The sequence below is a fragment of the Lathyrus oleraceus genome, chromosome 5, assembly GCF_024323335.1.
Source record: "Lathyrus oleraceus cultivar Zhongwan6 chromosome 5, CAAS_Psat_ZW6_1.0, whole genome shotgun sequence".
Lineage (NCBI taxonomy): Eukaryota > Viridiplantae > Streptophyta > Magnoliopsida > Fabales > Fabaceae > Lathyrus > Lathyrus oleraceus.
Genome location: NC_066583.1, coordinates 195501522 through 195513566, shown reverse-complemented (window position 1 = coordinate 195513566; position 12045 = coordinate 195501522). Strand labels below are relative to the sequence as shown.

Here is a 12045-nt window from a genome sequence, read left to right as displayed (position 1 = left end):
TTCTTTAGAGGCTTTGCTTGAAGTGACCATTTTGTTAAAAGGTTGAAGAAAGAAGGAAATATTTGTTTTTTTAGGGTATTCTGAAGAAAATGAAGAGTTAAAGTGCTTGAGAGTTTCATAAAGCGTAAAAGAATGAAATTAATGAGAAATGCGCTTTTATAGTTTTTTTAGAAGAGAAAACAGTTCAAATCAACATTAGTGGTTGACAAATTAGTTGGACACTTGTCTCTCCAGGATTACAAAATGAGGCGGTGGTAATTAAGTCCTAATCCCACGATCTCCTAGGGTCTAGGAAACATGATGATTAAAAAGATTTGCACATGGTTTAAAAAGACATGTTGAAAAAGGGTAATAATGGTTCTGACGTCATAGGCCAGCTAGAAAAAAATGAATAGTTTTTGTAACGTTGGAGCATCAGTGGCATCAAAGCTATGCAAGAATTGTTCAAAGGCGTCGAACCATAGTCTTAAAAAAATACCTTTTTCTTCGATGTGTCGAAAATGACATTTTTTGGGGGCAATTTGTTAGCTCCAATTTCGACGTCCGATATGGATTAAGGGAATTAAATAAGGAAATAAAGTTTCCTGTGAAGAAATTGAATGTTTCGACAAAACTATACAGTTTGAGATTCCAGTCAAAGATACATTGTTGCAAGGGTAGAGATATTGTGTGGACTTAGAAGTATTTCTAGCCGTTTTGGAGATATTTTGACAAAAGCATCCCTGATGGTATTTCGATGCAGGATTTGAATTCAAATAAGGGAGGGAATTCTTTTTTCTTATCTAACTGCTAGGTATACGTGGAGCATACTGGGCAGTTGCATACATGCAGAGTGTCACTTGTTTCAATTTGGTGAATAGGTCGTTAAGAGCAATTATTTCGATTGGTATAAATAGGAGGTCTTAGTGTTAGAATCAGGTATGTTCAAGATTGCACAAATTCATCAACTTATCCAAAGTACCAGTGTGTAGAGAAAGTGTAAATTGAGAAAATGTACGTTTGATGTTACATCATATTTTTACTCGAAGCAATTTAATCAATCTTTTATTTTCTTTTCAGAAATTTATCTTCTTCACCATTTACTTTCTAACATTTTCCTTGCTTTCTTTGCATTATTTTTCCTTTGTATTTTTTAACAAGTTATTTGAGTATGAACCGTGTCGAAATGTTTATTATTCATCAGATTTCATCCTAAAAATAATTAACACATGTCTTAGGATCAATCTGATCGATCATATAAGTAATCAAAATATTTTTAACTTAGAAGATCATCGGTTGTTTATTAATTTTCACAGTAAACAGGAATATGATTAAATTGGTAAAAATAAACATAATTAATTGATTTTTAGAATATTATAAATACATCGATGATAGAAAAATGCATAAATATCATAGGTAATGATTTGAATAATATATTATATATTAACAATGATGTTAAAGGGATGATTTGATGATAAAATTAGATGAGTATAATCGATTAGGTGAAGTGATCACTAGAAACCAATTTATAAGATGGTATAGTGATTATTTAAATTAAAACTTAAATAAATGTTTATCTATTTGTTAAATTAATTTATAGGGGCAAGAAATCGATTGAGTAGTATGTAAGGTATAGTTCAACAAATGCATGTTGATTTTGTGCTTCAGTTTATCGTAGTTATTACCCTTTCGGCTATAAGATAAAAAAACAATTGAATGAAGTTAAAATCAGATAATTATTTAAAATGATTTGAATTTAAAATACAATTATAAAAAAACAATAAATAAAGATGGTAAAAATATTAATATTCTAATAAAACTTGAATATGTTTGTAGTTAGGAGTAAATTCAAAACAAAATATTTGACTATTTATTTTATTGTAAAAATTATTATTTTATAGAAAAAATAATTACCACCTTATGTCAAATCACAATTCTAACCGATATCTCGTCGAACTATTCTCAATCAAACTTGTACTTGAAATTGATGCACGCCATTAGAATTATCTTCCTCCGCTCACATTTTATATAATTATTCATTCCGTTTCTTTTTAATTGTTATTTTTTTGATTTTTTACATGTATCAAGAAAACTAATCACTGTGGTTATTTTTCATACAATAATTCTTTTTTTTAACGTATAATATCCTTAATTATATATTATATTTATTTTACTTTTTTTTCTTTCTCTGTCATAATTATCTAAGGATAATTTTGACAAAAAAATAATTAATACTACCTTATAAATGACAATTAAAAACAAATATTTTTTTTCTCAAAAAAAAGTGACATTTATAAAGAAAAATGAATGGAGGAAGTAGTGTTTTAATACACCTCTTAAACATATTTTTCACTATTTATAAGAAAAACATATTAAAATAATTTTGTTTTGTTGACCGATTTGTAATATATTGTTGTGAAAATATTGATTTCATATTGATTTTTGTCCTCTTTTAACAAGTTTTAAATTTCACCAATAAATTATTTATAAATTTTATTGATATACAATAACATTTTAAATATATTTTAAACTATCAATTAATCACTACAACTTGTTAAACTTTAATATATATTTAATTTTCAATATCATCTATCTATAAATGATTGTGATTACCATGATGTAAAACTTCTTGGCAGGGCATATCAATTCATCTCCATATTTTATTCATAAATGTTTAATTTTTGCATTAGCAAAATTGTTTTTTGTACAATGTAAAAAATGAATTTATCCTTTTAACCGAAAGAGTAAAATTGTAAAAAAAAAAAGAAAAAGAGAAGATAATAACCGTCAAAAACGCGGAAAATGTAAGTTGAAAATAAGTTGAAGTAGCCACTGAAGCGTCGGCGTCGGGTTCCAAAATATCTCGGATAAGCGAAAGAGCTGAGCAAAGCCGTGTTTGGCGGAGCACCGCCACTGAATTCAGGCAAGTCCACCGTCTCTCTCACACACACCTTTTCACTACTCACCTCTTTCAAATTCTTTTTTTGACTCATCTTACCCTTTCTTTCTGCGTTCTCATTTTAATCTCTCACTCTATCTTGCACCGGAGCTAAACGCAAATCGCTTTGCTCCGGGAACTTTTTTTTTTGGAAGTTTAAAATTTCTTCATTTTTATTACAAAACTTCAATGTTGCGCGGTTGAATGTTGTTTGTTTGCTACTTGCTTTTCACGCCGGTATTATTTTTCTCTGATTGCCCTTTGCCCATACACATTCTTGCTTCCATTTTCAGTTTTCCCTGATTTTTTTTTGGGTTATTCAGGAGTAAAAGAGAGGTATGTTTTAACTTCCATTGCCTTTTTGAGTGGTGTTCACCGTTTAAAGTGACTGTGTAAGTAAATCTGGCTAAAATCTTGGATCTTGGAAGCTTGTGTGGCTCCAATCTGAAACCCTAATTTTGTTCTGTTGCAAAATAGGGGTTTGTAGTTTTTTTTATATGAATACTGAGGAAAGAATGAGAAATCCTGATGACACTGAATGTACTGAAGGAGTTCAGAGTTTGAAATGCGAAGTTGTTTTTGATGAGGTGCTAATTTCCAATGGAGGTGGTGTTGCTGGAGAGGCTCGGCATTTGAAAAGTGAAGCCGTGAATGGTGATTGTTGTTGTGATATGAGAGCTGAGGAAGGAATAAAAAGTCCTGGTAACAGTGAACGTGCTGAAGGGGTTCAGTGTTTGAAACGCAAAGTCATTTCTGATGAGGTGCCGATTTCCAATGGGAATGTTGTTAGTGAACAGGCTCGACACTTGAATAGCGAAGCCTTGAATGATGACTGCTGTTTTGATATGGGAAATGAGGAAGGAATGAGCAGTCCAGGGGACACTAAAGGTGCTGAAGGAATTCGGTGTTTGAAACGCAAAGCCATTTCTGATGAGGTGCCAATTTCCAATGGGAATGGTGTTACCAAAGAGGCTCGACACTTGAAAAGTGAAGCCATGAATGATGGGGTGGTATTTGCCATTGGAAATGGTGTTGCTGATGTGGCTGGGGTTTTGAGAAGTGAAGTGTCGAATAATGGGGTAACTGGAAATGGTGTATTTGAAGAGGATCGACACTTGAAAAGTGAAGCCATGGGCGATGGGGTGGTATTTGGCTATGGAAATGGTGTTACTGATGTGGCTGGGGTTTTGAAAAGTGAAATGTCGATTAATGGGATAAATGGAAATGTTGTATTTGAAGAGGATCAACACTCGAAAAGTGAAGCCATGAATGATGGGGTGGTATTTGCCAATGGAAATGGTATTACTGATGTGGCTGGGGATTTGAAAAGTGAAGTATCAAATAGTGGGGTGAATGAGAATGGTGTTATTGAAGAGGGCGGTGTTTTGGAAAGTGAACGCATTAGCAATGAGGTGCCAATTGCAGATGGGTTTGATTCTGGCGACAGGGGCTCTGGTGGACTTACATGTCTTCGAACTTATAAGAGGCGAAAATATGATAAGTCAAGCTCAAAAGGCAAAGCTCAGGTGGATTGCAGAAAGTATGTGGAAACTGCAAGTCATGTAGCAGACCAGGTTTTTCCCTCCTCCTTTGTTTTCCATTATGTGTACAGTGTACCTTTGTGTCCAATGTCTGTTGAGACGCTAAAGCTATGGTGTGAGAAGGGGCGGTTACATTTTTCTTCCTTTTCATTATATTACAATATTAATTTATTTTATCTCATCAAAGTCCTGCTGATGGGGTTCAATTTTTATGTCTGCATCACAAGATAATATGATCCAGGCCCTGACAGATAGATGCCTTGAAGAACAATACATTATCTTTATTATTTCTTGAGAGCTGTATTTGTTTCTTATTTTTTAATTGCAGGCTGTGAAGGAACCCTTTGATGCAACTTTCGGCAATACTGCAAATGATTGTGCCCATAGACATCGGGGGAATGATGTACTAAAGCATTTATATCAGTCATTAGGAAATGTTGATGGTGGCATAGAGGGGTGCATAGGGCAAGCACTAATTCACCATCCTCAAAGAAGTTGTGCCACAACTGTTATGGTTGGTTCTTCTGCTAGAACTACCCGTTGTGCACTTTCCTGACTTATCCTAATTTTAAGTTCCAACTTATTTTGACAGCAGGGAACTTCTAAAATTGACAAAGATGGACATGAATTCTCTTCACACTTTGACCGCCTATCTCATAGACCACAGACTGAAGCTAATGGTCATGCACATGTCATGCAAAGTGGATCTTCTAGTGAACCCCATGGCCATGGTGTGACTGAGATGTGTCAACGCGTGCTCCACAATATATTAACCTCAGAAGAATTCAATTCATTACGCAAGACTTTACTTGAAAATTTCCAAGGAATAAAGCTTGAAAGTGTATTTGATTTTAGTGTCACGAGCTCAAGGATGAAGCAGAAAACTTATGAACAATCACCTACACTTTTCTTGTCAGATATTCAACAGGTATTTTTTAGCAGTCTCTTTATAACTAGACAATGTATTTATCCTATATGGTGCTTGATGCAAGTTAAGAGTCACTTATGACTGAATGTCTGGTTAACCTAAGACCATGATGTTTGGGTCTTAAGTCTTATGGTTGATGTTTATGCATTCTTTATCATCTACAATCCATAATCTTGCTCTAATTCTAGATATTATAATTAGTGTATATTCAATCAGTAGTACTTTCTGCAACAATTTTTGAGTTACTACTCCTAACTTCTCACTTTGAAGAGACCCTTTCTTTAGACAGTAAATAAAGGTTCTTTCTACTAGCAACAAAACTATAGAAAAAATAATTCACATGGCAATATAAGTACTTCATTTTTGAAAGTTTGATGTGCCAGTTTTTTTGGTTTATATAATTAATAAAGGGATTATCCATGATAAACAATATCTTCCATTCATTGCATTTATAGTGTGAAAGAGGAGGCAGTGAGTGGGCTTTCGTGTGGATACATGTGCATAATTGGAAGAATGAGCTGACTTGTAGTATCAATGTGTTTGATGATCTGCAGTTGCACTTTATAGTCCTTTCATGTAACTTTCTTGTGCTGTCGTGATTACCTTGTTTTATCTGGTTTTGTTTTGGTGTTGTTGTCCAAATTACTGATAGATTTGAATTTAAACCGTTTATTCAGAGATTTGGATTGAAATTGTTTATCATGATTCACGGTGGTGTGTGTTTGTAGGAGTTCCATAGTAAAAGTGCCATCTTATTCTGTTTTATAGTTTGTATTTTGCACTTAGCACTTTGTTGGCTTTTCATGAACATTATGCTTCGTCTCCTCTGTTTATGTTATTTGAAGTTGATATTTTTAAATGTTAGTTGTCTTGTTCTTGTAAAAATATGAAGTATTTACAAATCTAGAATCTCAGAATAGTTGAGTCAACTGTTTTCTGTGTGATAAGTATTGGGAGTTCAGTTTTGTGATAGTTGGCGACATCCTTAAGTGTAAGCAGGGGATCAAACCTCACATGACCAGCAAGAGGAATTTACAGGAGATAACTACCTGCACATGTTGCAAATCAATTATGATTTAACTTGAAGTAAATGAGGGTCTGCTAGGAATTTGGGCCTAAGGGGAATATAAGCGGGAATAGAGGACAGATAGGTGAAGGAAAGAAGCGAATGAGGGAAATGGTTAGAGAGAAACAAGCCTCATGAACTGCCTGGGGCATTGTATTTCTTTTTCATTGTTCAGAGTGATTTCATAGCCGTATCTTTGTACACTTACCTCTTTTATTGATAGCAAACCGATTTCAAAAGCAGATTTACAGTAAATAATAAATATTTTAAGCTCTGCATGAAAGATAAATTTTCAGTTCATTTGTTTTCCATTTCATTGTTGTTTAACTAGTGAGTTAACTCGTGAACTCATGCTAGCTCTCTTTGAATCAAATTCTTGTTAACTCGTACTAGGCTACTCGCTTGCTTAGACTCCCAAGTTTGCACACAAGTTAGCGAGTCTGAAAAACTCAAAACATAGGGAAAACTTTGAGCTGCAGTTTTATTTTTCAGATACTGTACGACACATTTCACTCAGACTCCCACTTTGTATTCAAGCCCCACTACACCTCTGGTTTTCTGCTGCTTTATGCTTCCACTCCTGCTTCCTAACTCCTCCACGACTTCGGTAATCTTTATTATATTTTCTTTTAATTTTATGGTTTAGACTCTGTTACTTCATTATGGCTACACTCTTTGCTCTGTTCAGGATAGTAAGTCCTTCTCTCTTGCTGACAAATTACAAGCTATTCTTAGCTCACTTCATTCACCGTTTATTTATTTTTATCCAATTATCGATTTTATGTTTTGTTCGTACGATCTGTGTTTGTTATTTGCTACAATTTGGAACCCTATACTGTAAGTGAGCCACCATGGAACATGATATTGCTGCAATTCATTTAATTTGCTACTTTGTTTTATTATGGAGTTGAAGTGTTGGAGTATATCTTCAACAGTTATGTTAATGGTATTATGCAAGGTTCTGAAAACTGGACCGGACTAGTTCAACAGGTCAAAACGGGAACTGGACCTATATCCGGTCCAATTAGTCACAAAACCCACCATGTAGAAAAACTGGACTTGTAAAGATAACCTCTGAACCGGTGTAAAGTTGCTGAAACCGGACAAAATCGATTGTGACCGGTTTATCACGGTTTTGATAAAAAGATGTGCTGCTATAATTTATATACTCTCTTGCGTTGTTACCTCATCGACGAGGGACTTTGCTTTGTAGCTTTCATATCTTGAATTTTATTATGGGCAAGAAATCAATTTCTTAACTTATGTATTATCACATTTCTCTACCACCATTTCACTCATGCGAGAAATCTGTTTCTTAAATTTAATCCACTGAAACTAGAGTATACTTATCATGCCTTCACATGTCATAAACCATTATTCTACATGTCTGTCTTCCTTACTCCAGTCGAGAGTTTTATCCTTTATGCGTCCACTATTCTATCCTGCCTTTGCCACACATATTCTTAAACTTACATCATACATTCTACCTTATTATTCTTATCCCCATTCCTTTAACATCCATGTTAATTTTATACCTTTCATTTTTAACATAAACTATTACTAAATGGATGATCACGAATGAGTGATTTTTCGTTGTAATATGTTATATATAATGTTAATTTTTGTGTATTTAATTTGATATTAAAATGTTGAAAAATATTATTTAATTATCAGTTTATCACCAATTTGACTGCAGTTGAACCCTAGTTGAACCTTTGAACCTATCTTCATGTAGCAAATCCTCGCTTTCCCATTTTCCTTTTCTACCAACAGTTACACTCTGTTTGAATGTGGAGAGAAATTAGGATAGAAAAAATAAATAAAACGAAAATGAAGAGAAGATGAGAAGAAAACTAGTGAATTTATATATTGCTTGGATGGAGAGAAAGTGTAGGTAAAGAAAAGTAAAATGTTTTTTTCCATTACTTTGGTTGAACAGAAATTAACAGTAAAGAAGATGAATAATTAACGTGATATCTTCTCCACCCTCGTCCCTTGATAAAATAAATGGGTGAAGTTGTAAAGAGTTAAATCGCCTAATTTCAATTAAAGACTGTCTTCACTTGAGAAGAGAAAACTTTGGTTTGGGCCTCATATTGTTGTTTTTTGTTGATCACATTTGTATTATATTCTATGTATGTTCTATTCAGTATATACTTGCAACTATCCTAGAATAATCTTAGACTTCTAGTAGTTGCATCTGTCAGATGTTAGAATATATATATATATATATATATATATATATATATATATATATTCTAACATTTATTTCTTTTAGTTACTCTTGTGTAACTGTTGATAACTGTCAGAAGTTAGTTACCGTCAGTTATTAACTTGCAGTACAAGCTGAGTTTATATTAGAAATAAGACTGTTAAGTATAAATGGGTATAACATATTATTTCTTTTGACTATCTCTTAATGTTTAATGCTATTTATATAAAAATGTTGATTTGAAGTGGTTGATTTATCGTGTATGACTGCTAGGAGAAATCATAATATGATCCACTAGGTGGTTATTTTAGTTTTGTTTGAGGGTATTTCATAGCCTGTTCCATGTTAATTGCTGGTTCTTATTTTGTACGGCTATTCCTGATTTGTAATTTAGGTCTGGAGTAAGCTTCAAGATGTTTGTAACGGGGTTTCTGCTCTTTCTAAGAGCCTCTCCAACATGTCAACAACTTCCTACTCTGAGCTGGTAATCAAATTTTTGTCAAATCACATAAGTTTCACCGTTTGTTCTCTGCTCTTATTTGCTTTCCCTGTATGACCAACAATTTGCCATATCTTCAGGTTGGAATTTCAGCGCAGAGCACATTTGAAGATGAAAAACAAGTGGTAAGAGTTTTAAAATTACATTTTGATATTTCACTAGCTGATCCACACAGTTATTAGATATGCTATAAGATATGTTCACAATTTAGCTATTTTTTCTCACATTGCATGAAGGGCAGCAGCCAGACACTGTTGTGTAGCTGTATGTACTGGAGATAGATTTGTCCTCTGATATATTGAGAATATATGAGATAACACCGTAAAAATGATTTCATTTTCATGGCTGCTAATCAAATAGAGAGCTATATATCAATTTAGGAAAGAATTATGGAAAAAAACAGTGAAAACTGTCACATGCTATTAATTATGGCAGAGACTGACTAATTAATATTAGTCAGTTATTATGAGAAACACAACATTTGAGACCAAAATTATGCCTTTCAGTTTTATTTTGTTGTGGCTGTAACTCTTCCACAAGTAAATTCTCCATTTCCCTCTGTTCCAGTTAGAGATCAGAATTTTCTTCACTTGTGTTGTGTTCATGCTTTTCTTTTGAAATTTGAAGATTTTTAAAGCACGAAGCACAATGACATTATATCATAGTTATATCACCATAGTTTATTGCTGACCAGTTCCATACATAACTGATCAGATGTGAATATGCTATTGTATGGAAAATCTAGTGGTTTATTAATATGAAATGGTACATTTTATTTTCTGTGAAGTTTTTCTGAGATCAAATACTTGAAATTTTAGGAAATAATTTTCTGATCATACATGATACTTACAAATCTAATTATATCTATTTGGTTCCAAATGTATAGATCATTACACTAGTGAATTCCAACTGTGATTATAGGATCTGCTGCAAGAATGGAAATATTAAACCCTACACAGTGGGATTTTTTTTTATCTCATCCTTTTCTCTAGTTGACAGCAAATGACTTGAAAAATTAGGTTCCAATTCCCAAGCCTAAAGGATTTGCTTGAACAAAACTGGGCGGGGTCTTGTTTAATTTATTAGATAGATGTGACAGTCTTGTGTTCATGATGCAAATGATCTGGCACGAAAAGTGCCTGTCCATTTATGAGTACCAAATACACTTCGTTTGATATGATTAAGGCTTTGATTTGAGATATTTATTTATAATGGCAATGAAAATTGTTTTGGTTGTCTTTCTAATCACTTCTTTTTGCCAGGAATCGGACTCGCACGTGAAACCGGAGCAGACGGAAGAGTGCACTACCTATAAAATTTGCTGTTGCAATTGCTGTGGAGAAAGGGCAGATGGCACAGACTGTTTGGTGTGCGATTCATGTGAGAAGGTGTACCATTTGTCCTGTATTGAGCCCGCAGTGAAAGAAATACCTCACAAAAGCTGGTATTGTGCTAATTGCACCACTAGTGGCTTTGGATCTCCCCATGAGAATTGTGTAGTATGTACGAGGTTGAATCATGCAATGACTCCGAAGAAAATAGTTGGTGATGAAAGCCTCACTACAAATGAGGAAACACTTAATGAATTTGAAGAGAATTCACATTGCAGCTATGATGAGGTTAAAGTATCTAAAGGCGAGAAAAAAACACGGGATTGCAAAGTGTGTGGAAATGAAGTCATAGATGGTGAAAAAATTAGAATATGTGGTCACCCGTTTTGCCCAAGTAGTTACTACTACCATGTAAGGTGCTTGACAAGCAAGCAATTAAATTCATATGGTAGTTGGTGGTACTGCCCTTCTTGTTTATGCCAAGTTTGCCTCATCGATCAAAACGACGACCAAATTGTCCTCTGTGATGGCTGTGATCATGCATATCACATGTATTGCATGAAACCTCCTCTAGATTCTATTCCAAAAGGGAAATGGTTCTGCAAAAAATGTGATGCTGGAATCAAGGCAATATCCCAGGCAAAAAAGGCGTATGAGAATAACAAGCTGAGAGCTGGTGAAAATGTTTCAAAGCCAAAAGCTAATAATGAAGTCAATTGCAACAATAAATGTGTAGAAGAATTGGAAAGTGGTGGAGGAATGGACATGCTTTTAACTGCTGCCAATTCTCTGAATTTCGAAGATAATTTGACCAAAAACCAGTTTGAGTAGCAGATAACATGGGTTTTCTTGAAGAGTGTGTGAGCTTCCGGGTTATTGTTTTAACTTAGTGAACTGTTGATACCCAACTATTTCACATTTTGTGCATTTTTTGGATGACTGATATTTTGGTAGGTTGTATAACATTGGTAGATTTCCTGACTTTTGGATACACGACACAGAAAGACACGACTATAGAGGGTAAAACGCCCAAGGCATAATCAGAAATTGTTGAAAGTTCTATCTGCAAGAGCAAGCAGGTCAGATAAACTGTAGTATAAGGTGGTTGATATAAAATTTAATTGTCTGCTTTGCTTGTGTCATGCAATGTGTAGTATTTTGGATTGGGATGTTATAGGCCCACATTTCTCTAAATTTGTACAATTAATTTCAGCTACGTTGAAAATCAGAAGATTGAGAAGTTTAATATTAACATTTCATTGTCATTTCTGTATAAAGATTGTTCTGCATTGCTGTTGTCTTTTATGTGTGCTGTGTTTGGTTTGACAAGGGATACATAAGGGATAGAGCCTAAAGGGTTTTAGGGGAGTGGATTTTACTAGTGTAAATTTACTATTTTCACCCTTGTAGCATTTAATATTATATTACATAAAATAACATTGAAGTCCAAGTTTTAAATAGATTGTTTTTCTCCAAAATCTTCTATTTTTAGAGGGGAACAAAAATTGGGTTAGGAGAGATTTTGCTAGGTATGTATAATGGCAGGGTTTG

The 12045-nt window shown here is 33.8% G+C and overlaps 1 protein-coding gene across 5 annotated transcripts; it reads left to right on the top strand.

The window, feature by feature from the left end:
- The first annotated feature begins 2790 nt into the window (after positions 1–2790).
- On the top strand, positions 2791–11799 carry LOC127082741 (PHD finger protein EHD3). 5 transcript variants are annotated; one of them, XM_051022973.1, is made up of 8 exons: positions 2792–2902; positions 3241–3253; positions 3395–4491; positions 4787–4972; positions 5051–5386; positions 9059–9148; positions 9244–9288; positions 10426–11799. In XM_051022973.1, the coding sequence occupies exons 3-8, from the start codon at positions 3415–3417 to the stop codon at positions 11323–11325; spliced, it is 2634 nt and encodes an 877-aa protein (XP_050878930.1). In that variant the 5' UTR covers positions 2792–2902; positions 3241–3253; positions 3395–3414; the 3' UTR covers positions 11326–11799. The 5 variants fall into 5 exon arrangements, with proteins under 5 accessions (XP_050878932.1, XP_050878930.1, XP_050878929.1 ...); XM_051022976.1 differs by having other exon boundaries at positions 2797–2902; positions 3467–4491; XM_051022974.1 differs by having other exon boundaries at positions 2806–2902; positions 3241–3309.
- The last annotated feature ends 246 nt before the right edge of the window (positions 11800–12045 follow it).

Excerpts from the sequence above, each read along its gene's own strand:
- LOC127082741 (XM_051022973.1), top strand. The coding sequence starts at position 3,415 with ATGAATACTGAGGAAAGAATGAGAAATCCTGATGACACTGAATGTACT. Across the intron at positions 4,492-4,786 it reads CAAGTCATGTAGCAGACCAG|GCTGTGAAGGAACCCTTTGA; the intron begins GTTTTTCCCTCC and ends TTTTAATTGCAG. Across the intron at positions 4,973-5,050 it reads GTTGTGCCACAACTGTTATG|CAGGGAACTTCTAAAATTGA; the intron begins GTTGGTTCTTCT and ends TTATTTTGACAG.